This window comes from Podarcis erhardii (genome assembly GCF_964252035.2).
Source record: "Podarcis erhardii genome assembly, chromosome: 14".
Lineage (NCBI taxonomy): Eukaryota > Metazoa > Chordata > Lepidosauria > Squamata > Lacertidae > Podarcis > Podarcis erhardii.
In genome coordinates this window covers 38,001,680-38,029,535 of record NC_138503.1, presented here as the reverse complement: position 1 = coordinate 38,029,535, position 27,856 = coordinate 38,001,680, and the positions used below count along the sequence as shown (strand labels likewise).

At 47.3% G+C, this 27,856-nt stretch overlaps 1 protein-coding gene across 1 annotated transcript; it reads right to left on the bottom strand.

Moving 5' to 3' along the window:
• Window positions 1-19,659: 19,659 nt before the first annotated feature.
• LOC309329591 (noggin-2-like) lies at window positions 19,660-23,430 on the bottom strand. Its single transcript, XM_081840520.1, has one exon. The coding sequence runs from the start codon at window positions 21,594-21,596 to the stop codon at window positions 20,946-20,948; it is 651 nt and encodes a 216-aa protein (XP_081696646.1). The 5' UTR covers window positions 21,597-23,430; the 3' UTR covers window positions 19,660-20,945.
• Window positions 23,431-27,856: the final 4,426 nt, after the last annotated feature.

Here is a 27,856-nt window from a genome sequence, read left to right as displayed (position 1 = left end):
AGACCCACATTTGAAATCCCAATATTGCAGGTGCGGGGGGGGGCGGGCAGAAGTCAAGAGATACCATGCTTGTCTAAGGCTACCCATTGGGGCAACATTTGAGCCAGGGGCTCTCAGCACACACTCTTAGCTACTATTTTTGGATCAGAATCAATCACATGCCAGCAAACTCTGGCAAATACATATATTTATTTGGAGGGATGTCCATGTTGTAAGGGACGCGGGTGGCGCTGTGGGTTAAACCACAGAGCCTAGGACTTGCTGATCAGAAGGTCGGCGGTTCGAATCCCCGCGACAGGGTGAGCTCCCATTGCTCGGTCCCTGCTCCTGCCAACCTAGCAGTTCAAAAGCACATCAAAGTGCAAGTAGATAAATAGGTACCGCTCCGGCGGGAAGGTAAACAGCGTTTCTGTGAGCTGCTCTGGTTCGCCGGAAGCAGCTTAGTCATGCTGGCCACATGATCCGGAAGCTGTACACCAGCTCCCTCGGCCAGTAAAGCGAGATGAGCGCTGCAACCCCAGAGTCGGCCACGACTGGACCTAATGGTCAGGGGTACCTTTACCTTTACCATGTTGCAAATCCTCTATTGCTCCCTCTAACAGTCAACGCAGGTAGTGAGTGTTAACAAAAATGGAACCCAAGTTGAGAAATCTTGGGGGAGCCTAAGGAGGCACCTTCGCCAACAGCAAAGCAGCCAATTGAGGACTGAGCATGCTTAATAGTCACAGAGGTCAAATCTACACCATACATTCAAAATGCATGGCTTCTCCCAAACAATCCCAGGAACTGCAGTTTAGCACACACAGTTACCTTTCCCAGCACCCTTAACAAAGTACAGTTTCCAGAACTCCCCACATGCATGATATATTGACTGAGGGGGCACCTTCTGCAACATCTCTTGGGCCAGCCTTGCTTCTGATGTTCACCCAAGTGCTTCAAGCCATTTCGCTGCAGCATCAGTTTGCTTTCATCCTCATATTTGCTCTTTCAGCAGCATAAAGAAGGAAGGACCGGGAGAAGCGTATGACCTCGTTCCATGATGTCCCCAAACAGATATGTACTGTTGGACTCTCTCTCCTCAACGACTGCTTGCCAAACACTATCCGGTCTCAGATTTCACATCTGCAAAGAGGTCATGGAGAAAGAGAGACAGAGAGGGGGAGAGAGCATCTTCAGATCATCTTGGCTCCTGATCAGTCCAACGCAGACATATATATATATGCATCAGGGTGCCCCAGGGATATGGTGCTTGGAGCTGAATGCCAGCTGCTTATATACTACCAAGGAGTTCATGGGGACTTGTTTTCAGAATGGTTGTGCCCTTTCACTAGGAGGAAATGTGGTCAACACCATCCCACTCCCTTTTGTGCCTATGCCGCAGATCCAGCGGATGTGAACAATTTGTGGCATTTACTTACATTTCATCCCACATGCCACCAAGTCAGTGAATGGCAGATTAATGCCACAAAGGCATAAGCAGCAAGCAAGATAACTTCAATAAAGTACAATAAATTAATAATCAATCAAAGAAGAAGAAGAAAAGATAGCAGAATTGCAACTTAAGGGGGCAGGAATAAAATCAAGCTTTTTCTCACCCACCCCCACGATAAAAATCAAGCTTTTTCTCACCCACCCCCACGATAGATAGATAGATGATAGATAGATAGATAGATAGATAGATAGATGATAGATAGATAGATAGATAGATAGATAGATAGATAGATAGATATAGATATATAGGAAAAGGAAGAAACAGTGTTCCTGCTAATAATAAGCTCCACTCCTGAGAGTCTGCATGACAATTTCACCTCTCCTTGGAGAAATTTTTGTAAAACGATTCCCCCCTACACACAATTTCTTTGCCCACAAATAGGATGGAATATAGGAACATAGAAAGCTACCTCATACCAAATCGGAGTGTTGGTCCATCTAGCACACCATCCTGTTGACACCGACTCATTGGAGGTCCATGAGTTCTAGTGCTATGGGACAGGGAGAGGAAATTTTCTCTATCTGCTTTCTCCATGCTATGCACTATCTTATACACTTCTATCTGACTTTGAAGAAAGCTGTTTCTTGCCTGCTTGTATTCAGCAAGATTCTGATTTCTCAGCCCATGCAGGGGAATCATTATTTTGCACCACATGTGCCTGGCTACATCAACCTGTCAGGACTCCAAATTTCAGCAAAGCCAAGGACACTGAATCAGAAGCTCTGGTACTACCAGCTAAGGAGCCGGACCAAGTTCCTGGCTCTGAGCCTGATGCTGGTGATGTAGGGGGCCATTGGCCCAGCCCTAGCAGGCAGGGACCCACTGAACCAGATGCCACAGAACCCTTTGAACCAGAGCCAGAAGTCATCCTTTCCTTGGGCCCAAGGAACTAAGTGATTCCCACAGTTCCTTGCCAGTGTAACAGCACATAGAGTGCACCAGGCCATACACACAGGCGAAGTACCCATCTACACACCAGAGGTTGGCACTTAAGAGACTACTAGGGAACCTTTGGCCCTTCAGATGTTGCTAAACTAAAATTAGCATCATACCCAACAAGAATGGTCAATGGCCAAGAATGATGGGAGTTGGAGTTAGCAACATCTGGAGGACCAAAGGTTCCCCACTCTTGCTCTAGTTCTCCACAGGGATAACTATTCTTCCTCTTGTCCCACTGCTTTCCCCCAAGGAAAACCACTCTTTAGCGCTTAAGTAGAGCAAATGGCAATTCAGGTTTTCCCCAGATCGCCATTTGTTCTGATCTATCACTAAAGAGTGGGGTTTCCCTTGGAAAGGAGTGGGGCAAGGGGAAAACTGCTCAAACCCATGCCTACAAAGTGTGGGCCAACTGGAAAATTGCTTGGAGCCATGCGTTCTAGGCACAGCACAAGTGGAAGTCAGTTTAGTAAAGGTGGACTGGAGGCAGAGGGGTTAAAAGAGCCACCTCCAGCCCTTATTGGAGCAAGTTGCTCAGCAGGAGCTCTCCATGGTGCTGCAGCCTTGCCCTACGGGCTCCTCTGCAAGACCAGAACAGAACACAACACAACCCCCCAAGTCACATGGCCCTCAATAACAAGACATATTACATGGATTTAAAATGGTTCACTCAGGGTACCCTTTCTCTCTCCCCCTCCCATCACCACTATCACAAACTATTTGGCAAAAGACCTGTGTGTATGGTGGACATGCATCCTGCAAGCCTATTGTGTGAAATGCAATTCCAAGAAAGAGAGATTTCCTTAAAATGTAAAGGTAACCATCCTGGCCCATCAGAAAAAAAAATCCAAAATCCTTCTTAGTGCAATGCTTTTACCAGGGCTAACAAAAATGCCACAAAATAGGCACGAAAACTTTCAAGTTCCACAGAACTCTTCATAAGGCTAGAACACCTGTTGCCAGTTCATTGCCCTCCAGCTGCTTTAAACTATGACTCCTATCAGCATCACCATGCCGCTTGGGGCTCATGGAAGTTGCAGTCCCAAACAACCTGGAGGGCACCAGGTTACAAAAGGAAGAACTAGATGGCAAACAAAACTATAGGAGGAAGAGCTGGGTGATGGCGAAGCCATGGAGTCTGCACCTGGTTAGAGTCCTAAGGTGGAACGTGGGAGGAGGTAGCAGCCATTCAAAGCAAAGCACAGCTGGGTGCTACACGCTAAGAGGACGTCCCCATCTCAGTGCAGTTTGGGTTTCCCCCATTTCAGTGCAATTTAGCTTTCTGCCACGAGATGGCAGATTTCCCCCAGGGATGAGAAGCCCACTCCGCAGCTCCGCTCTGGAGGAGCAAGGTTTTTTTCCCTTCTTCTCCACTTTCTCTTCTCCCTGCCCCCACTTTCTGTTGAGAGATACATTCCCTGGGGATAATCTGTCTGGGGCTGCATACCAGCAGTGGGCAGCCGGAGTCAAAAGTGGATGGTGCCAGGGCCAAACTGGGGCTGGGGTGTGGGTTGCCCCCTTTCTCTCTGCTACTCCTTTTTCTCACTGGTCTAAGCTAACACTCACATAAAAAGGGGGAATAGACCTAGACATCCCTGGCCCCCTCTGCATCCTCAGTGGGTGAGGAGGGCAGCTCTTCAGCAGGTGTAGCTGGAGATGGGGCACGGAGGTGGCATTCTGCAAGGGGAAATACCTGAGCAAAGGCAGATGGATCACGAAGCAAAGCTGGTGTGGAGTGAACAGGCCTGAGGACACAGAATCACAGAATTGGTAGAGTTGTAAGGGGCCACAAGGCTCATCTGGTTCAACCCCCTTCAATGTGAGAATCTTTTGCCCAATGTGGGGCTCAAACCCACAACCCTGAGTTGAAGAGTCTCATTCTCTACTGACTGAGCTATTCTGGTGATGGGCAGGCACAGGTACATAATGCAGGCTGTTTCAGAACTGTTGGCAGAAGCAAGGTCTATGATACATCCTCTGCCTGAGGAGGAGGGCAAGTCTTTGCAGAAAGCAACTTCTGTGGTTTGTGGCCTAAGAACACAACCTTAAAAGAGCAGTATGCCGACAAAGTTAAGATCAATAAGGCCTTTAAGAACCATATTGTCAGGAAAGCAGTGTTCAATGTCTGGACAAAATATAAAGACTTATTGGAAAATAAAACTCCAAGGTGGCTTTCACCTCTGGAAGCTAAGGCCCGAAAAAGACCCAATATGGAGGCCAAATGGCCAAAATATTGGGAAATATTAGAAAAAGATGGAGACAATTGGAAATTGCAGAGTTTGGAGAAAATGAAGGATAAGGTGCGAGACTGGTTACATTACGCTCAGATTAAAGAAGTTTTTAAAAATGACAAAAAGTTAGGGTTCCAGGTGGAGAAATCGAAGTTAGAAACAGAATTGTTAGAACCAAAGACTAAGGTACTATCTAGAATGTATAACTTGCTGTTAAAATGGAATACACAAGACGAAATGGTTAAATTGGCTATGATAAAGTGGGCGCAGGACATTGGGCATAACATTATGTTTGAGGATTGGGAAAGGTTGTGGACCACTGGGCTGAACTTCACCACATGTAATGCTCTGAAGGAAAATGTAATGAAAATGATATATAGATGGTACATGACTCCAGTTAAACTTGCCAAAATATACCATTCGTCTGATAATAAATGTTGGAAATGTAAAGAAAATGAAGGAACATTCTTTCACCTCTGGTGGACATGCCCTAAGGTGAAGGCCTTCTGGGAAATGATATATAATGAGCTGAAAAAGGTATTTAAGTATACCTTCACTAAGAAACCAGAGGCCTTCCTTCTGGGTATTGTCGGCCAGAAGGTGCTAAAGAAGGACTGAACATTCTTTATGTATGCAACAACGGCAGCAAGGATACTCATCGCAAAAAACTGGAAAACTCAAGATCTACCCACACTGGAAGAGTGGCAGATGCAGCTGATGGACTATATGCAACTGGCCGAGATGACTGGCAGAATCCGTGATCTGGGAGAAGAGAAGATGGAGGAAGACTGGAAGAAATTTAAGATGTATCTACAAAAACATTGTAATTTGGTTGAATGTAAAGAAGGATGCTAGATTATAAAAAATTGGCCACTACTAAATTAGATTTAAATTTGATGATAAGTGAGACTAAAGAAAATATAAAATTTTTTGGAAGAATTGCTAGATTATATTTGAATGAGTGGACATGAGATTGTAAACAAGTTGATAATTTGTTTGGAAAAATCTTTTAACGATGTAAATGGGAGCGGGTGACGCGAGGGAGTCCAAAGAAGTGATGAAACTATGTCTGTGACAGAAGTAAGATTGTTTATTATTTGTGCATTTATATTCAAAAACTTTAATAAATATTTATTAAAAAAATAAAAATAAAAGAGCAGTATGCCAGGGACTGCTGAGAGAGAGAGAGAGAGAGAGAAAGAGAGAGAGAGAGAGAGCGCACTGAACTGGTTTGAAACTTCCACTCACCAGCTAATGGGCAGAGAATTTAGTCCTGCTGGCTGCTGCTTTGTCAACTTGTTCCCTGCAGAGAGTACACTTGTGAGGCAAACCCTACAGAGGCTGCCTCTGCCTCTCCTTCCCCAACCCCACTGCCCAGCCACTCCATCTTTTGATGGCCCCAGATCATTCAGGGTGGGCTGACCTGACCCAGAACAACCTGAGGCTGTCTCATCCCGATCCAGTCAAATCTCAGGTGTTTGCACACAGTGGCTTTCAGTTTTGCCCCAACCTGAAAAGGCCTCCTTCCTCCAGTACTACACTGAAGTAGTTTTATGTAGACTATTGGGCTTAACGGTCTTACAGTTCTCACCTAAAATTATATACCGCCTGATGCAAAAATAGACTTCTAAGCAGTTAACAAGGATAAAAAACCAGTTTCATCTCCGGGAAGAACTTCCTGCCTCAACACTCTCACTTCCGGGTTCAGCTTGCCCCGCCTCCAGGTGGCACGTCCTGATGAGGTCACACTTGCAGGCGCACATAGACAAGCCACCCATCTCGGTGTCTAATCCCCTTTTAAAGTGATGGTGGCTGTATAGTACCTCCAGCATCGAAAGCTTCTGAACACCTATAGCTGGAGCAAGTGCTGCTGCACTCATGTCCAGCTTGTGGTCTTCCCATGGGCATCTGACTGGCCCCTCAAAGCTCTTCTCATGTTCTTGCACATGTTGTAAGACTTGTGAGCAGAGGAAAGCTCCACCTGCCTTAGGATCCAAACCCAGATTCTGCCTGGTCCCATAATGGCAGCATCTTATTTCAGATCACTGAGGTTGCTTGAATCAATAGAGAACAACTAGATTGCTTAATGCTCCATTTCAATGTATAATAATAATAATAATAATAATAATAATAATATCATCCATCTGTACAGAATCATGATGGCACATCATGGAAGGAAAAGCTAAAAGCACTCACTGTGAAACAGTGAAACATGTTGGGCTCTTGACCCAGTTGCTCCCAAGCGCCCTCTCCCGCACGTGGTGCCCATTCTGCACTTTGGTATACCAGAGGGCAATGAAACAGGCCAGACAACAGCTAGAGCACAAGTGGCAAAAGGCACATTGCAAAGCTGACCAAGCCTGGGTGAAGCAGCATCATCCTGCTTACTGCACAGGAGTGTGGATGTGAAAGAAGGACCACTTCTCTGCCTCCATTGCATCCCAAAGCAGCTGTCCAGTGGAGCTTTCTTTATTATTATTATTCTCCAGGGCTTGTTTATGCTCCTGCCCCCCTCAGTGTAGAGTGACCAGGGGGGGCTTGTTTATATTGACTCTATGGAATCAGGTTTTAGACGCTTTGGAAGCCCATTATGACCTTGAGCCTCTTGTCTACCTCACAGAGATGTTGCGGAATTAAAAGAGGAGGAGAACAAGCTCTTGAGCTCCTTGGAGAAAAAAGATATAAATGCAGTAAATAAATAAACATTGCATTTCTCCCTAGGAGAGTTAGGTTGGTTTTCCACCCACATGATGGCAAATGCAACTTTTCTCCCCCAAACAAACAAACCTAGGGACGAGAGGGGGTTTCAGATTTCGACAATGGGCAGCAACAACAAACATTTGCAATAAATAATCATGGGAAATGATTTGACTCATAGCAGAGAGAGAGAAAACCCAACAAAGCAAAAGACTGGTGGTCTGGTCATGTAATTCACAAAAAGCAGCTAGAGCTGTATTAGAAGTAAGCAGTTAATATAATATGAGAAGAGCTGTCCCATCTAGTCCAGCATCATGTTCTTACCGTGGCCAACCAGATGCCTGTGGAAAACCTGCAAACAGGAGCTAAGCATAAGAGCTCTGTCACCCCTCCTGCAGATTTCCAGCAGCTGGTATTCAGAAACATAGTCGTTGTGGCTAGAATTCATCGATAGCTTTCTCCATGAATTTCTCTAATCCTCTTTTAAAATCATCCAAGTTAGCCGTCATCACTGCGTCCTGTGGGAGCTAGTGAAAGAATGTCTGCCCAGCTTCTGAACAAGGACCACACACCTGTGCAAAATCTCACTCGACATCCCAAGCAGGAGAATTTCTTCCAGGGGTGGGATGGCACTTCATTTGCAACACAGCGAACCATGACAAACTGGATAAATTCATATATGGAATCATATGGTGATGAATTCTGGTAATGCCACCCCTTTGGTCAAGACTAGATAGCAGAGAGGCAAAAATCCAGCAGAGAATACAGTGGTACCTCGGGTTACAGACGCTTCAGGTTACAGACGCTTCAGGTTACAGACTTCACTAACCCAGAAATAGTCCCTCGGGTTAAGAACTTTGCTTCAGGATGAGAACAGAAATCATGGGGGGGGGGGGCGGTGTGGCAGCAGCAGGAGGCCCCATTAGCTAAAGTGGTACCACAGGTTAAGAACAGTTTCAGGTTAAGAACGGACCTCCAGAACGAATTAAGTTCTTAACCTGAGGTACCACTGTAATGTGTTGCCCCTCCAGCACAGTACATCAACTGAGCATGGGAAGTATAGTTTTCCATGTGGTAGTCTGTCGCTTGACCCAACTGAAGCATGTCTCAAGAACGACAAAAGCCTGGGGTGCATAGAGCAATGTACTCCAATGCCTTATGTAATATCTTGTGCTTTCATAAACAGGCCTGCCTCACTCTCTGGGGGGAAAAGGCCCTTCATTAGGCTTACTAAAATTAAGCCATGCAGAATTTCTGGGGCCTGGAACACAGTTCTCCAAAATTTACCAACCACAGCTCATAAAAGTCGCTGAGCTGTACAAAACACTTATGGCAACAGGCCACAGATATAAATCCCAGTGCACAAGCCATCCCATAAACACTGGACATAGGCTTTCTTCCCTCTCATGAATTTAAAGCATTAAAGATTGAAGGGGGGGGTCAAACATCCAGGGCCAGCCCAAGAGGGGCAGCAAATGGTACCTCTCTTTGCCCCCATCCAAGTCTATGGTCCTAATCAGTTATACCCATTGAAATTAATGGACCTATATTGGTTGTGTTTGTTAACTTTGATAGATCTACTGCAGCCTTTCTCAATCTTGGGACTACAACTCCCATCATCTATGACCACTGGTCCTGCTCACCAGGGATGATGGGAGTTGTAGTCCAACAAAATCAGGGGACCCGAGGCTGAGAAAGGCTGATCTACTCTGATTAGGATTAGCATTGACTATCACCCAAAGTACACAGTATAAGAGCCCAGCAAAGTTATTCTGACACCTAAGGCAGAAGCACCCTAAATCAGGTGATCAAGGTGGTTGCCCCTCTCTGCTGAACAGTAGAGCCGGCCAGGCAAATACCTAAGATTCATAGATGGATAGATCCCATCCTGAACCCTTCTCCTCAATTTCTTAATGAGCTTTTATTAATCAGCGGAAGTAAAGATTTGCTCAATTACCTAGTACCTTCAGAGGGTTTTTTTCCAGAAGAGTTCTGCATGAGGAGAGTAAATGAATGCCCTGCTGCTGACATGCTATGCGTTCTGCTGCCCTCCATCAACCTGAGCCACAACTTGATTTGAGCCAGGGCTGGTGCTCATTAGAACCCTGTTTTCAGCACCAGGCTTCTGTCCTATGTTACAAGGTACTACAAAATGACCAGGGATTCTGCAGGCCTTCCATATGCAGCTGGACTACAACTCCCATCATCCCTGACCACTGGCTATGCTGGCTGAAGCTGATGGGGACTAGCGTCCAACAGCAATGGGATTCCCAATGGCTGACAAGAACGAGAGTCTGACATCAATGAGTTACAACCAGGTCCCTGTTTTCGCTTGAGAAGTGTTGAAGGCTATGCCCCAGCAAAGAGTTTTTTCTTCGCCCCGGGAGTGGGACCAGGCTCCTGATCTCAGACTGTTTGACAAGGAAGTCCTTTAGAAGCCAGTGGGATTGGTTTAAATATTCCTTTTAGCATGTGAGTCCTTCTTTCTTCTTCTTTTTTCTGGGCACCATTCAGGGGGCTGTTGTTCCTTTTAAGTCACTTTCATCCCTCGCAGCCTCTCTCTCTCTCTCTCTTGCTCTGTGTAAGTTAGAAGGGGTTAAGCTGCTGATCCTCTAGCTAACCGCCTCATCCTGTTCTGTCGGCTAAGTGGCGCCGCAGATAGCAAGGGGGCTTCCAAAACCCCCTGAGACTTCACCATGTGAGCCAGCCAGAAAAGCCAGGGCTCCCCTCCCCAAAGGCTTTGTTGTTGTTGTCATCGCTGCTGCTGCAGGAAAACACACTTTGAAATCACAGCGCATATTCATCAAGAGCCCTTTCATCCTAAAACAGGGTGGTGTGTGTGTGCGTTTGAAAAATACTGGAGGGAAGAGAAAGGAGAGGAAGAAAGAGAGGCAGGGAGCATGACATGATGGGCAGAGTCTGGAGAACCCAGGGCCTAGAGTAAGGAGGAAACACAAAAGGAGCAGAAGAGGGTGGGAACATGCTTGCAACATGTGGGAAAGTGGCAGGGGTGTGTGCAATAAAAATGGGCAGGGAAGGGGAGGAAATGAAAAATCAAAAAGGACTGTGCAGCAAATGAAGAGCTGGAGGCAGGCAGCAGCTTTTAAGTGAGTTGGAAGTGATATGTTAGAGGTTTTCGTTGCCACTGATCTACACACACACATTTTGCACCAGTGTTGTTTTGTAGGTTTTCCCCACATTGCAAGCCCTTGCAAAGCCTGCCGAAGCAAAGGGTGGTGGTGGAATGAGCCTGCACTCAAGGGGCAGCAGCTGCTGTCTCATAATAACCCACCCTGGTGGGGAGAGGAAACGTTTGTCTGGTTCCAGCTGCAATCTACTCTGGCTAAAACTTACTTGAATACCACCTTCTCTCTGCTCCATCTGTATCCGGTGAGGTCCTCTGCTGATGTGCCAAGGTAGTAATGGACTGGATGAGAGATAATACAGTGAAACTGATTCCAAGGAAGTTGGAGGAACTGTGGATGAGTGGTTTGGGTCCAGGTTTTGTCAAGTAAGCCTGCTGTGGATGGGGTTGCACTCCCATTTACAGATCAGGTGGGTAGTTTATGGGTGTTCCTCCAACAACTGCTATCTCTGGAGATTCAAGTGATCACAGTGGGTAGAAGGAGTTCCTATGCCTGACATCAGCTAGGGCACCAACCATAGCTCTCACTTGGGTCAGTATAGCCTGCTAATACTGATCCATGGGTCAGGTTGCTGTAATGCACGCTGCATGGAAATGTAGAGTTGGGAAGAGTTGGGAAGCTTTGATGAGTGCAAAATGCAGCAGCGTTCACATAACACCAATATTGAAATATCTGCATTGGCACCTGGTTATCTTCCAAACAGGATTTATATAACACAAATTAATCCTTTAGCATTTGTGCTTAGGTACCTGTTTCTCTGCAGATGTGGCTAGACTACAATTCCTACCATCCCCCAGACCCTGAGTGTTGCCTCTGCTGGATGGGGATGATGGGCACAGTAGTCCAACAATGTCTGGTGGGCACCCTGTTGGCTAGTCTTGGGATAAGGAATTTGTGACATTGTGTGTACAGAAGCAAAAGAGCAGGGCCAATTGATTCCCACACTTCTGAGCCACTGAGAAGAGAGTTTTTCTGTTGCTCTTGTGAAGCGGCAAGATTCACACTGCCAAATAAATAAGATTTACGTTGTGGGGGCCCGGGGCGGGGAGGCAGACTACATTATTTTAAAAAACAGGGAGCAGCATTTTTTGCTCTGTTTTAAACCTCGCAAGAACGCCAAAATGGAAGGGAGTCCATTGATGCATTTTGTTTTCTCTCAGTTCTCGTTGTCCAATCGCAAATTTTGGCTCATATGCACAAATTTTTAAGCAGTTCCCCCAATATAATTCCTATAATGTGTTTTTTTTTAATTAATAGACACATTCTTATGTACACTTTCCCTTAAAATACGCATTTTGTACACGCTGCTTGGTTGTGCATCGTGAAATTCAGAAAAGTGTACATTTCGAAGAATATCTCCGTTTCAGTTCACGTATTAATTCTAGAAGGTTGTTTCTTATTAAAATGCAAACAGAATCAGATTTCTCTCCCATCCCTCTTTCACCAGCCACATTCAGCAATCTGCACCAACAAATCTAAGGAACTCTTTTGTCTAAGATCATCCTAGTTTCTTATGCCTCTCATTCCTTGCCACTGTACCTTTTTTCCTGCCCTCCTCTGGAGGGATGGTTGGGGAGCATAGGGGCAAAGCCACAAAGGACCTAGGAGACTTTTAGACTCTCCTATCCTTCTGGCAATCAGCAGGCACCAGGGATGGGTGGGGTGGGAGAGGGGAAAGCCTCCACCATCCCCCACAAATAAATGTGGCCATCAATTCCACCCAAGGTTTATTTCCCAGGTTAGCACAATACAAGGAGTCTCTGGGTGCCCCTGGAACCTAGCAGAACAAAACGCACTAAGACGTTAAGGGGCCATTTGTAACCAAATCCCACCACACCAGATACTGCTGGGATTAGGTCAGAAATATTTTCCCAGAATACCCTCTCCGCCGAAAGAAAAAAGGGAAAAAATCCCTCCTACAGATGTTCAGCGTCCACACCACAGATGTTGTTCCTCTTACAAGACAAGCTTCCCTAGTCGTTTGTGCACTGCAATAGAAAAAGTTATATTCCCCCTCTCAAATCTCTCTCTCTCTCTCTCTCTCTCTCTCTCTCTCTCTCACACACACACACACACACACACACACACAGAGTAGTGGGTAAATTCAACCACTTTCTGAAATTAATAGTAAGCAGGGAGGGTTACAAATTAGGAACTTCGCTGAAAGGTGCATAAACTGTTCCCCCATCCTTAGCATGTGATTTTCTTTTCCTTCCTCTATCCTCATTTCTGCCTGCAGTTTTCTGCACAGCTTCTAGCCCCTGCCTCCTCCCACGTCGACATATATCCTACAGAACCAAGTGCAATGTTTAGGGACCATTTGTAACCAAACGCCATCACACCATATCAAGTTGAGGATCAACCCACCTAACACCCAAATCGTGCTTTTGTACTGATATAAACCAGATCGGGCCATCTTCAACCATGTCAACAAACGCAAGGCACTTTTAAACTGTCCCTGGCCCATGGGAGGGAGGATACCCAAAATTTAGGTTTGTTCAACCCAAGTGGATTAAAGGATTCTGCTGCTCTGCAACAGATCCGGTCGAAAAAGGGAAAAGAACCAGACTCTTTGTGACTTGGAAAGTGAAGGGGAAATGCATTGAAAAGTGTGGGATGAATGAATGAATGAATGAATGAATGACAGGAAGATGTATATACCCACAGGCAAATCAAGACAGCTACAGGGCACATGCTCATTTTTGTCTAACTGCCCCACAAACAAATCAGAACAAATGCTCAATAAAAGCTGGATACAATGTAACTTCCACGTAAGCTTTGTGCAAGCAGATTAGGAGAAATGCTCAATAAATAGGGTGTCTGGAGGAACCCCACACAGGCAAATTCAGGTTGCACAGCTGAAGTTGTTTTGATGCTCTTCCACTCAAAAATTGACTTGTTGCCATAAGGAAAACACATCCAATACCCTTTTAAAATGTGGCTCTTCTTTTGGCGGGGTTATTGCTTTTATTCTTATTTTATATACTGTGATCTTTTTATGTCAGCCACCCTGAGTCCTCTGGGTATATGGCGGTATATAAACTCATTCAATCAATCAATCAATCAATCAATGGGAAAGTGCATTGGGAAGTGTGGGATAACATTTGCTTGATACAACATAGGTCTCATCAGCACTAAACATTTAAAGCAGCATCATGCCACCTTAAACAGTCAGGGCTTTCCCTAGAGAATAGTGGACGCTGTAGTTTGCTAAAGGTGCTGAGAGTTGTTAGGAGAGCTACAAATCCAAGAGTTCCCTGTGAAGAGGGATTGATTGTTAAACCACTGGGAACTGCACTGGAGGCTGGTCCCTTTGGGCAAATGGAGCCCCACCCCACCAACCCCCCTGCTCTCAGTTTGCCCCCACCTGCTTGCCTGCCTTACAATGCATCCGAGGGTTGACACCACCTGTCAATTTCCTCCTCCTCAATCTCAGGCTGCATTCACACAGCAGTTTATTCCATTTCCCCGACATTTCCCTAACTGTTAATTTCAACATTATATGTGAGCTTCCACACAATGTAAAACCCACTTCTAGAAAACTAACGAAATACATTTGGCACTCATTTCTGTGTTATTTGATTCCATTAAAAATCTGTTTGCAGTCCCCTAAGCTGGAAAATCGAGCATGTAAAATGGTTGTAAATCAAAGATTATCGTGACAGTCCATGAAGTTGTTTGAAAAATTGGGTAAGAATTGCGTAGTTCCAACCCTGGAGGAGTAGGTCTGAGATGGATGCACGGATGTGTCGTGAAAAAGGAGTGAGCTGGTACTCTGTTGAACTCTTCTGCTTTCACATTGCATCTTCCATTAGTCAGTTTCTGTGAAACGTCTGGCACGCAACATACTATATGCCCATTCTTTCACACAACTTCATAGATTGTCACTGTAATCTTCCATTTACAGCACTGTTAACCCCACAGTGACTGGTGCCCACTGGAACCAGTAAGGCGGAATGCAGGGAGCTCAACAGCCCTACGTTGTTAGTTTGAGTCTCACGTTGGGCAAAAGATTCCTGCATTGCAGGCGGTTGGACTAGATGACCCTCGTGGTCACTTCAAACCCTATGATTCTACAAATATAATTCCGCCACCACCACCCCATTAACAAATAGAGCCAGAAGCAGTTACAGGCAGATTCAGCTAATTCTAGCCTCATTCCCATCCTCTGCTGAGGAGCAACACTGAGACTAGGGGTGAGAAAGCTGACAGGCAGTGACACCCCTTGGATGGATTGTAAGTAAGGCAGGCAAGTGGGGGTCAGCTGAAAGCAGATTGGGGTTGGCAGGGCAGCGCCCCCATTTGCTGAAATGGCCGAATCACCACTGGCAGGAGTTTCAGGGTCCTGTGCAAGAGGACTGAGGCTCATGATAGTTCACAAAATTATGTATAGAGAAAGCAGATAGGAAACCATTTCCCCCCTCTCATAAAACCGCCGACATCCAGTGAAGCTGAATGTTGGGGGATTCAGCACCGTATTTTTCCATGTATAAGACGCCCCATATATAAGATGCCCTCTACTTTTGAGGACCCCAAATTTAGAAAATGGGCATACACACTATCCCTGTATAAGACACCCCCATATTTTAAACCTTATTTTAAAGTTTAAAAAAAACCCTAGTCTTATACACGGAAAAGTACGGTACTTCTTTACACTGTGAAACTTGTTCCCAGAGGAGGTGGTGATGCCCACCAACTTGGATGGCTTTAAAAGAGGATTGAACAAATTCACGGAGAAGAAGCTGCTCAAGGACTACTAGCCATCATGGCTGAGCTCTGTGTCTGCATTCAGAGGCTGCAATGCTTCCGAATGCCAGTTGCTGGAAACCCCACCAAGAGGAGAGTACACTTGGGTTCATGTCCCTCTATTAAACATTAAAAGCTTCCCTAAACAGGGCTGCCTTCAGATGTCTTCTAAAAGTCTGGTAGTTGTTCTTCTCTTTGACATCTGGTGGGAGGGCATTCCACAGGGCGGGTGCCACTACCGAGAAGGCCCTCTGCCTGGTTCCCTGTAATTTGGCTTCTCGCAGTGAGGGAACCGCCAGAAGGCTCTCAGCGCTGGACCTCAGTGTCCGGGCAGAACGATTGGGGTGGAGACGCTCCTTCAGGTATACAGGACCGAGAACATGGGGAAAGCCCAGGGGGAGTCCCAGATCACAGGTCCTTGTATCCAGCACCTTGCTTCCTACAGTAGTCTAAACTCACAAGTAGGGCACAAAAAATCCCCATCCCTCTCACAATGTTTCTCCCCAGCAGCTGGTATTCACTGGCATAATGCCTCTGAGACTGGAGGGTGGCTATTAGGATGTGCACATTTCCGCCCCCTCCCCCATCACTCTATTTTTGCTCTGAGAGTTGGCTCTGCCTCTGTGCTCCAAGCTTATGATTTCTAATTTAACCAGGAGCATTTCTAAAATTAATTCTGGGGTTGGAGAATGTAGGGTGTGCTGTACACTTGTATCTGGATTCCTGCAATGCACCCAGTGCTTTCCTTGCATATGATGCAAGAAACAGCAATTAGTGCAGAATGCTGCAGCACGATTGCTAACAGGAGCAAGACCCCGTTAGCTTATAGCACCTCTGCTCAGAGATCTGCACTGGCTGCCAATTTGTTCCTGGGCCAAATTCAAGGTGTTGCTATTAGTATATAAAGCCCTCAACAGTTTGGGACCAGTTTACCTGAAGTAGTGCCTTACCCCATATTGACCCACTCAAGCACTTTGATCTGCAGAATTGGCACTTTTACAAGCACCACATAATATCTGTACCACACTTGCAAGGAACCAGTCCTTTAGTGGGGCAGCACCTACTCTCCAGAAACCCTATTCCTATTGATATTATGCAGGCCCCTTCGTTGTATTTATTTCAATGCCTGCTGAAAACACATTTTTGTTTAAGCAAGCCTGTGAAGATATGTGGCCTTCTTATGCATGTTCATTTTTAAATTGCTGATTTAATCTTGATACCTACTCGTTTTTAATGTGTGATTTTATCAGGAGAGGTTTCTGCTGATTAAGCGGTACTTACATTGTGTTAAGTGAGCCAATAAGTCTCACCTACCCCACTGCTCTCCATGTTACTGTGATGGCCACCAAACTGGATGGCTTTGAAAAAGGATAAGGCAAATTCATGGAGCACAAGGCTATCAACAGCTACTAGTCATGATGGTTATGCACTACGTCCATTGACAGAAGCAGCAATGCCTCTGAATACCAGTTGCTGGAATTATCACAAGTGGGCAGAATGCTGTTGTGAACATGCCCAGCTTCCTGGCTTCCCATAAGGCACCTGGTCGGCCACTGTGAGAACAGCTTATTGGGCTAGAGAAGCCATAGTGTAATATGACAGGGCTCTTCTTATGTATGTGCACATTGGGCATGTCCCTGAAACCATACAAATAAATAAATAATTTTTGATATGGTTGTATAGTTAATAGCACCAAGATTCTTGTTGTACAATGTTTGAACGATATGTGCATGCGCTCCTGCCCATGAATAAAATACCGCATGAGAAAGGATCTTGATACAACCAGTCGTACAGTCGCATCAGGATGGTTCTTGTGTCGTAAGTTCTTCAGCAGGGCTGGGCCAAGACATTTAGGCACCTGAGGTGAGCCACAAAATGGAACCCCACCTCCGCACCAGAGAAGAAGGGGTGAGTGGAGCTCCAAAGCAGTAACAAAGGGGCAATAATGAGCTACATCTGAATCTGATGCCCAAGTGGTTCCTGCCGCCTGAGGTGGCTGCCTTGCCTCATGGGTGGCCCAGCCCTGATTTTTGGTACATGCAGACTATGTATGCAAGCCTACTTAGAAGCCCATTTTTCGATTAAGTGGCATATAGGCCAATCAACGATGTGCATTAGTAAAACATGTACAATGGCATCAAGGGCCAGTTTCTTCCCCCTTCAGTGGTTTATCGGTGCATGCACACACATTGCTAATACAGAACTGGGGGGCGGGGGGAGAAGCAGATGAATGGAAGGAATTGGAAGCCACACCAAAATGTTCACACATTGCAAACGAATGCACTGCAAAATTTGAAAATAAAACATGGAATTATGGTGAATTCCTAATGTGGCTAGTTTCTGCTTCGGAAACAAGAAAAGCTTATTAGACCACAGGGAAATTCAGATGGGAAGCATTTTAGGAACACCCATGGTCTGTAGAGCCATCATGGCTAATAGCTATTGGATTTCTCCTGTGTGCACTTCCTGGGGAGTAAGTCTTATTGAGCAATGGGGCCTATGTCTGCGTAGCTTGCACTGCACAAGAGCTGCATGCAAGGCTGGTAATAGTCATATGCTGGGAGATGCATGAGGTTACTCAATGTACAGTAGAACTTTTCCCCAGGCTAACAAATTCCTTCCAAGGATGCAAGTCATCATTCCAACACATGGACTCTTCTGTTTAGTTTAAGCACTTTAACAGTTCATCAGTGAAGACTGGTCCATTAGGACCCTGTGGAGCACTGCCCTACCGCCCCCGCCCCCCGCCCCCCCGCCTGCCCCCAGCCTGCCTGCCTTCCTGTTTGCAACCAGTCCAGGGTGTGGCGCTGGCTGTCAGCTTCCTCCTGCTGCTTAGCCTCAGTGTTGCCATTATAGAACTCAGTAAGGGCGCAGGTGGCGCTGTGGGTTAAACCACAGAGCCTAGGACTTGCCGATCAGAAGGTCGGCAGTTTGAATCCCCGTGACGGGGTGAGCTTCCATTGCTCGGTCCCTGCTCCTGCCCACCTAGCAGTTCAAAAGCACACCAAAGTGCAAGTAGATAAATAGGTACCACTCCGGCAGGAAGGTAAACTTGCACTGCTCTGGTTCGCCAGAAGTGGCTTTGTCATGCTGGCCACATGACCCAGAAGCTGTACGCCGGCTCCCTCGGCCAATAAAGCGAGATAAGCGCCGCAACCCCAGAGTCGGCCACGACTGGACCTAATGGTCAGGGGTCCCTTTACCTTTACCTTTAAGGAGAATAATTGGGGCAAAACTAGCATTAGTTGGCTCTGCCTGTTGTTGGCTCTGGCACTACATACTGTTGGCCTCCTGGCCTCCTGGCATAAGTGATAACCCTGTAGCCCAACAGGTGGTCAGCTCCCATCTGCCCCAGCTAGCAAGGGCAATGGTTAGGGATGATGGGATCTGTAGATCAGCAACATCGGGATAGCCATTGCTTCTCCTTCCACTGTTCTGCTGCAAGAGGGAAAATGCAAACTGAAGAATCCATTTGCCGAATGAGATGGACATGCAGCACATGCTTCCTCAGAAGTCAGTCTCCCTGTGGAGCTTACTCTCAGTGTTTACAGGGCTGCAGCCCAACTGCCTCCAATGGAAAGCACAACAGGGAGGGGGAAAGAGTGCCAGAGATCTGCCAGAACATCACCCTTGTTTTTCCAAAGTGGTGGGACAATGATGACCCTTGGCTCATCAAGTCCCATCAGGTGGAGCCAGCATGGCCAGTGGTCAGGGATGATGGAAGTTGTGGTCCGACAACATCTGCAGGGCTCCGTGTTGACTAACTCTATTCTAAATCATGCCTCATCATTTTCTATCAACTTTTCACAGATACTATGACATTTAAATGATAAATTGAGGGTCTGGGACATGGGTGGTGCTGTGGTCTAAACCACTGAGCCTCTTGGGCTTGCAGATCAGAAGGTCAGCGGTTCGAATCCCCGTGATGGGGTGAGCTCCTGTTACTCAGTCCCACCTCCTGCCAACCTAGCAGTTTGAAAGCATGCCCCCCCCCCAAAAAAAGTGCAAGTAGATAAATTGGTACTGCTCCGACAGGAAGGTAAACTGTGTTTCCATGCACTGCTCTGGTTCCAGTGTTCCGTTGCACCAGAAGCGGCTTAGTCATGCTGGCCACATGACCCAGAAAAACTGTCTGTGGACAAACGGCGGCTCCCTCGGTCTGTAAAGCGAGATGAGCACCGCAACCCCAGAGTCGTCTGCGACTGGACTTAACTGTCAGGGGTTCTTTACCTTTTAAAAAAAATTGAGGGTCTAACACTTATCAAGGCCTAAATATACCACAAAGCTTGTTTAGAATTAATAGATTTCTTTGGATTTCATACCAGCTGGGATCTCTGTCTGATACACAGGGTTTATATAAGACACAACCCGCTGGGACATTTTCTCAGAAATCTGTAGAACATAGTGGAAGTATTTTTTCAAAGACAGAGTTTATTGCTAAAAATGTTTTGATCAGTCATGGTTGATATGTACACTGATATGTTGCAAAAGGAATATTCAAGTAAACATTTTCAATATTTTCTGGCATAATCTCCAGCTCCCCCCCCCCAACACCTCCTATACACAAACATTAAAAAATAAATAAACTGTACACAAGAAATTTCTTTTTAACGTCTCTACATTACTATATGTATTCCAAAACAAAACAATCCATCACTCTTTCATAACTTCATACATTTTTTTAAAAAAATCTCCTTAATCAATATACATATTTTTAAAAAAACCTAGACAACTTTGAATATTAGTCTGAAGATCAGTGACAAGTTCAGAAGATAACAAACAAACAAAAATATACAGGAAACGGAAATTAAACACCTTCCCAAGGGGTTTGTGGGGGAAAGATGGGTATCATAAACCATCTTTCTGGGGAAAATATCTCCCTTCCCTTACGCTGAAGGAAAGTGTTCCATTTTGAAAGGGTTGGGCTCAACATGTGGTCCTGCATCATCACCATTTATTATTATTAATAATAATTATAATAACAATAACAATAATTATAATTATAATAAAAATAACCAGAAAAACACAGCGGATCTCCCCCCCCCCTTTTAAATTCTCTATATTTACAAAGGATGGTAATTTTCCTCTTGTTAGAATGCTATATATATATATGTATAAAAATAAACATCTTATTGTAGTGCTTAGCTTTTCTTGGGCCTGCACTGCAGTTCCTTTCAGGTTTTGCTTTCCCCATTTCAAATAAAATAAAATAATTAAAAAAAGAAATACAGTGCAAGGGGTTGCTGGGACAGGGTGGGGTAGGACTGAGAAATGAATAAGCAAGGTCTCGTGTGTCAAAAGTTTCTATGTCCCCTTATCTTGGGAGCACAAGGTCTACCAGGAGACAAGCGAGTTCTTCATTCAATCGTAAAAAAAAAAAAACCCCTAATCAAAGTTGCAAGATTACTGACACCTGTCATATCCATCAACAATCTGATTGGAGGTTCTCAGGATGCCAAGGCCTCTTGGACAAGTCCCCCGTGTGAGATTTCCAGAACAGTGTCTACTCCACCCCATCTCAAGGGACTGGGGTTGTTCTGAAAGGCAGTTCTGCTAGAGCTGATCCACATATCCACATGCAACACGCATATATATATATATATATATATATATACACATATATATATACACACACACACACACACACACAGGAGCAATGAGGTCTCTTAGATCCAGCAAGACACCCCAAAGCTGAGGCTAGCAGGAGCATTTGCATTCTGAAATCACAGGGTACTGGACAGGTATCCAGGTGCAATATTTCTGCTTCGACCACCCTTGGCAGTACCATCTCAGGAAGGTCTTGGTGACTGACTTGACAGGCTTACAGGACATGCCCTCGGGGAAGGAGCAGGACTTCTCGGCAAAGCAGTTCCCTTCCTTGATGTAGCGAGGCCAGAACCTCAGTCCCAGATCCTTCCAAGTGTACAACACCGGGCAATAGGTGTACGCCCAAAGCCACTGCAGAAACTTCCGGCGGGCTTTCTTGCCCATCTTGAGCCTGGTCCCATAGGGAGTCTCGCCCAGGTCCAGCTTCTTCAGCTCGTTGGGCAGCGGGCCAAGGCCTTTGAACCGGTGCAGGGCATCCGAAGCAGACAGGTTGTTGGCCTGGGCTGGGGCCGCCACGGACATGAAACTGGGGTCAAAGTTGCTGCCCAGCTTTTTCCTCAAAGTCCGCTCGTCCAGGTCTTGCTCCTTGGGGTCATACTCCGGGTCGGGATGCTCAATGATGTCCTTGACGGGCAGGCTGTCGCTGGGGGAGGGCCGGAGCCGCAGGTAGGGCTGGCCGGAGCCCGGCCGGAGCAGCAGTGCTAAGCAAGAGCAGAGCAGGAGAGCTTGGGGGGCCGTCATGCTCTCCTCAGCCCAGCCCAGCCCCAGGGCGCAATGTAAGACAGGGGGTCCCCACCAGCAGCCCCAGACAGGACCCAGGCACTACCGTGGACTTGCTTCTTCCTTGCCTGCCCCCTTTCGCCGATTGTTAATACTCCACGGCCCCACTTGCCAAGTCCAGGGGGTTCATAAATAGGCTGAGACAAAGTCCAGCAAGGCCTCTGGCTTTAAATAGATCGCCAAGGGGTTAGATGACAGACGCATGTAAGGTCCCCCCTTGGCACTCCCTCCCTGCTACTAATCAAGCATGGTGAGCGGGGAGAGGTGGGGGGGAGAGAGAAAATGGGGTGGCAGGGAAAGGAGAATCGGGGTGGGCGGGAAGCGGCCGCCCCCTCCTTGCGAAGCAGACTCCCCAAAGGGCAGCCCAATTCTTTCTGGCTCTTGGCCGTTCCAACCCCCCTGCTTCTCCTTCTCCTTCTCTCCTCTCTCTCTCTCCAAAAAATTCACAGCGGACCGACCTCCATCCCCATGGTGACAGCTGGACTTAGACCCACGACAACATGTCTAGACGGTATGACAGGGTTTGGCGTGAGACTGGAGCCCAGGAATAAAACCCTCTTTTATAGATGGGGAACTGTGGAAAAGGGGTGGGGGGGGGAGAGCGGGCGTAGCAAAGGGGTGGGAGGTGGAGGTGGGGGCTGGAGGAGAGGGTTTTTACAAAAAAGAGGGAGAGTCACAAGAAAATGGGGCCAATTTTTTGGTGGGGTGGGGGGCTCCCCACTTTTCCCTGTTCTCCCCCGCCCCTTCGAAGTGCAGTCAAGTTCTTCTTGTTGCGGTTATTGTTATTATTATCTCCTCAAACAGCCGCAGATCCCCAAGGAAACTGCCAAACGGCCCCAGGAGAACTTTTCTTCATTTTCGACGTCTTCTTCCAGAAGGTGCAGCGTGTCCGAGCGCAGCGGGGGGAGCGGGGATCTTGCTCGACCGCGGAGGACAGAGAGCAGAAACTTTGCGCGCTCCCTTAGTAGGATCCAGCTGCCCCCGAACCTATCTCCGAGGTCATCCTCCGCGCCACTCCAAAGCGCAGGCACCCAATAAAATCCCAAAAGCCGCGGGTGGGGGGCGAAGCACGAGCCACTGCCCCAAAGGACGAAACTCAAAAAGCCTCCGAGGAGATCGCTCCCCGATGCAACTCCGAGGGGCGGCGAGTCCGGGAGCCGAGGGAGCGCGAGGATCGGAAAGAGTTGCCTCGCTCGCCTTGGCGGGGGTTGGGGTTTGTTTTTCAAGCCAGCCAATTGGCAAAAGTCAAACGCGTCGCCCCGCCGTCGCCAGGCTGATCTCTTTCTCCAGGAGCTTCAGGATCCCGGGAGTCGAGGGGGGGGGAGCTGCGGGGGGCGGAGAAGCCGCCTGGCTGGGCGCGCGCGGGGGGCTCGCCTCCTTCTCGCCGCCGCCGCCTCGCAACGTGCTCTTCTGCGGGAAGAAGGGAGCGAGCGAGCGAGCGAGGTTTCGCTGCAGCAGCCTCAGCTCGCCCCGTCTCCAAGGCTCGGCTCGGGAGGAATGCCTCGTTCCTCTTGCTGCTGCTGCTGCTGCTGCTGAATCTGGGGCGGCGGCGGCGGCGCGGCGGCGGCGGCGCCTGGCTGCCTCCTCGTGGGGCGCCGGAAAGGCGGCGAGGTCCTTCCTTCGCTCCCTGCCCTGCCGGGGTGGCTGGCTCGCTTCTCCGGCGGAGCGCCTGGTCGCCGTGCGCCTCTCGTGCGCTCCTGCCCGCGCTCTTCCTCGCCCAAGCGCCTCGCTCGCTCGCTCGCTCGCTCGCTCCTGCGCCCAATGGCTCCGCTGCCCAGCCAGCGCGCGACTGCTGCGCTCGCCTCGCTCAATCCCAAATTAAATATCCCCCCTCGGATGGAGCCAAGTGTCAACGGGAACGGCCCACCTCTGTCACTTTCACCACGTTGCCTGATTGACAGCTCCCGCTCGCTCCCTCCCCTCCGCTCCGCCGGCCCTAAATTGAAGCGCGCGCGAGACCCGCCGCTGGGTCCTAAAGACGCACCATGTTCCTGCACTGGGGGCTCCCGGGCTCCTTCTCTCTTGCAGGCTTGCAAGGAAGGTTGCGTGTGCGGTGAGAGAGCGGGGGGGGTGTGTGGTTGGTTTCCGTGCGAAAAGTATTACTAATGAAGAAGATGATGATTATTATTATTAACATAGGAAGCTGAGCTGCCTTATACTGAGTCAGACCATTGTCCCATTTGGCTCAGTGTTGTCGACACTGGCTGGCAGCGGCTCTCCAGGGTTCCGGGCAGGAGTCTCCCCCAGCCAGACGTGCAGATTCTGGGGATTAAGCTAGGTGCCCTTTCCCTTCTTAGTATTTATATCACTCCAGCGTTGTTGAGGCACCGATTTCGGATTCTATACGCATTTCCCTCTGGGCAGACTGTAGGGTCGCGTTGTTATTGTGGCTCGAGCGCTGGTGGACAACCCCAGTGGGCAGACCCCAGTGTGTGTACAGACGAAGACAGACAGCACACAAGCACACGCAGAGGTATGGGGGTGGGGGCGTGAAATGCAAGATGCACAGCCTGTGACACGTCTGCTCTGAGTAAAGTTCAAGCGTTTTATTTTGCTTTAAAGAGACTAAGCCGGCTACCCCCTGGAATTTACAAAAAGCACTTGTCTCGCATTTGATGTTCCAGCCAACCTTTGAGATAATAATGGACCGGATTCCGGTGGAGCACTCCAACTGTCAGGATGCAGGGGCGGCGCGGGCGGGGTAGGGGGAAGAGTGTAGGAGAAGCGATTTTTTGTTCTTTGCACGCGTCTGCCTTGTGTCTTTGCTACAACCCTCTCAATGTATCCTCCTCCGGTTCTTCTCCGCTTCTTCCCAATAGAGAAGGGAGGAGGCTGGGTGTTTTATTTTCTCTCTACTCTCCAATCCTAGACTAGGAAGGAGAGGGTGGAGACTACTTGTGACAGAATTCAAGGTACTCTGCACATGCCTTGTCTCCATATAACATCACATGCCCCCAAAGCTGAGCCCTGGTGCACTTCCTGGCAATAAGAAGCACTGATATTACCATCACAGAGGGAGGAGGAATTTACTTATTTACTTGGAAAGATTGATAAACTGCTTAAGCAGTGTACATAATCAGAAATGTAGATAGATAACCCACAGCTAGAATCCACAGAATAATAATTATTAAAACAGATCAGTAAAATAAAAGCTTTAAAAATGAATATGAAAGCAGGTAGCTAAAATGACCTTGTATACGTTGTGGCAGCTATGACTTCTGGAAGGCATCTGAAGTGGAACATTTTGCCTCTGTGTGTTGCTCACACCACATACAACAAGCAATTGCTTTTGTGGCTTTCTGGTGAGGCAACAGCCTTTAATTTGCAAAATTTGATTTCCATTAAACGTTTAAATCATGCTTTGGATTTCATCTTCACAAGCCTGTATGTCAGAATACTGCTTGTACCATTGGTTGCCTCACCTCAATGTCTCATCACTGTCAAGAGCACTGAAGTGTTATAATAATGATAATAATAATAATAAGTATTATTCTCCAGTTTATAAGTCACTTGCTACTTAAATAGTCCCATGAGTGACTCACAAAGTTTTAAAAACATACACTGTAACATGAAAATGAAAAAGAATAATGCATCACAATAAAAAACGCTACAAAAATCAACAGAACAGATTCTGAAACAGCTGCAAAAGAACCTTTGCTAGCAAAATATTGTGCCGTTGCTTTCTAAACAGTGTTATTTCTTATTTTCTGATGATTGAATCTATGCTTTAAATTGTGTATACTTTATCTTTTAATTCTTGTAAGCCACGTGTGGTGAAAAGCAGGGAATAATAATAATAATAATAATAATAATAATAATAATATCCAGCAGATCAGACTCATTCCTTTTTCAGCCCACCAACACCCACTTCTTTCGCACAACAGAGGAGCCCCAGTAGGCCACCCTACCAGGAGGCCCAGAGTTCTATCTTCTGGGATGCTGGGTCCCTGAAATCTCCCTGCTTTACCCCCCTTCACTAAATTTGAGAAGTGGTGCCATTTTTAAAGTTGCATTTAGTTTCACTGCAGTTTCACTCAGATACTCAGAAGTAAGTTCCACCGACAGCAAAGGATTGAAGGTCATGTGTTTAGGATCAGGATGAAATGAAATGAAAGAGGGTGACTTGACTGTCTTGAAATCTGGGGGTGGGGCCACAGAGAAGGCTCAGTCCAGTGCATTTGAGCTTACTCCACACTTAAGTCCTGGGGGAGTCCCATGGTCTTCGCTCTTTCCCCCTCAGCATGGAATAGGGATCATTTTGATAAGCGCATTTCCTAGTCTCGGTTCAGCTCCTGCCTCCATCGAAGCTTGTGGGCAGCAAAAGGGTTAATGGGGGTGTGAAGGAGATGGAGAAAACCAAGAGGCAACAGAGATGAGAAACTCAGCACAAGCTGCTGGCCGACCGCTGGGCGCTGCTGTAGGCACTTGTTTAGAAAAACCAGGCGGGGGAAAAGATGCCTGCGGTCTCGGCTCTCCCGGTTTTTTGTAAGAGGGCCAGCTCAGCAGAGAGCCTCGTGGGCTGCCCCGAATAGGACACTTTTCAGCTTCCTCCGCACCAAGGATGGGGAAGCAGTGGCCCTACGGATATTGCGCGGCTCCCCAGCTCCCTTCCGCCCCAGCCAGCATAGCCAATGGCCAGGGGTGATTGTAGTTCTGCAACATCTGGAGGGCCACTGGTTGGTACAGCAATAAAACTGCTAGCACATTTGCAAAGCTAAGCAGGGTCCGGTATGGTTCCAAATTGCATGGGGAACCAAATTGGATGGGGGTTGGGCTAGATGACCCTCCAATTCTCCATCTCTGTGCTGCTGCAACATGGGAGATGCGGACTTGGGAGTCCACTTGTCTCATGCCCATACATGTTTCCTCAGTAGTAACTCAAGGGGGCTGACTCTCAGGAAAGTGTTTATAGGACTGCAGCTTGTGGAAGCAGGTTCCCATTGGGACTAGTAGGATAGAAGGGACAGTAGATGGAGCCAGAGCTACTGACAGGTCAGAGCCAATTAATTCTAGTTTTGCCTCCATCCTCCTCCTGCTGCCGCCTGCCCTGAGTTCTACAAAGGCTGCTGGTGCTTTGCCACAGTATTGCTGCTGTTGTACAAAAGGATCTAAAGCATACATAAGGTAAAGGTAAAGGAAAACAGAAATATATAGCATTTTCCATAAGTTATAATAAGGGGGTGGTTGGGTGTAGGTGCCTATCTTTAGAGGTAAAAAGGTAAAGGGACCCCTGACCATTAGGTCCAGTCGTGGCCAACTCTGGGGCTGCGGCGCTCATCTCATTTTATTGGCCGAGGGAGCCAGCGTACAGCTTCCGGGTCATGTGGCCAGCATGACTAAGCCACTTCTGGCGAACCAGAGCAGCGCACGGAAACGCCGTTTACCTTCCCGCCGGATTGGTACCTATTTATCTACTTGCACTTTGATGTGCTAGGTTGGCAGGAGCAGGGACAAAGCAACGGGAGCTCACCCCGTCCCGGGGATTCGAACCGCCGACCTTCTGATCAGCAAGCCCTAGGCTCTGTGGTTTAACCCACAGCGCCACCTGCGTCCCTAAAGCATACATACCATACATTTAAAGTGCACCCCTTGCAAGAATCCTAGGAACTGTAGTGCTGGGAATTATAGTTGAGGAGTAAATTACAGTTCCCAGGATTATGTTTTTTTGGAGGGCATGCTTTAAATGTATAGTGTGCATGCAGCCTATGTCCAGTCTTCTTTACTGAGCATTCTGTCTTGTTTGTGGGGATGTTACACCACAATAAGCATTCATTCAGATTTGCTTGCACAGTGCTAATACATCTTCCTGCAAACCAGTTGCTTATCCCACACTTTTAAGAGCATTTCCCTGCCATTTTCCTAATAACAAAAAGGACGTTGTGGATTGGTTGCACCAGGATGTGCTGCAGATGTATGGTGTATACTCAGGAGTTTAGTAATAACCTGGGTTGTTCTTTAAAACAGAATAAATTGGGGGGAGGGGTTGAGGAGGCAGAAAGTAAACATTTGAAAGTCTTTGCACTGTTGGCAAATTCTGTTAACTTGTGCCATTAATTTGTTCAGAAGTCACATCCTCTCTGGGGTCAGCTGCTATATCTGCTTGCATGGCACGGTTCAGCTCTGGAAACTGAGAGAGCGCAATAGAGTAAGAACCCTGGTGCAGCAGAATTAGGACCCATCTCTAGCCCAGTATCCTGTTTCCAACAGTGGTGAGCTAGATG

Excerpts from the sequence above, each read along its gene's own strand:
- LOC309329591 (XM_081840520.1), bottom strand. The coding sequence starts at position 21,596 with ATGACGGCCCCCCAAGCTCTCCTGCTCTGCTCTTGCTTAGCACTGCTG.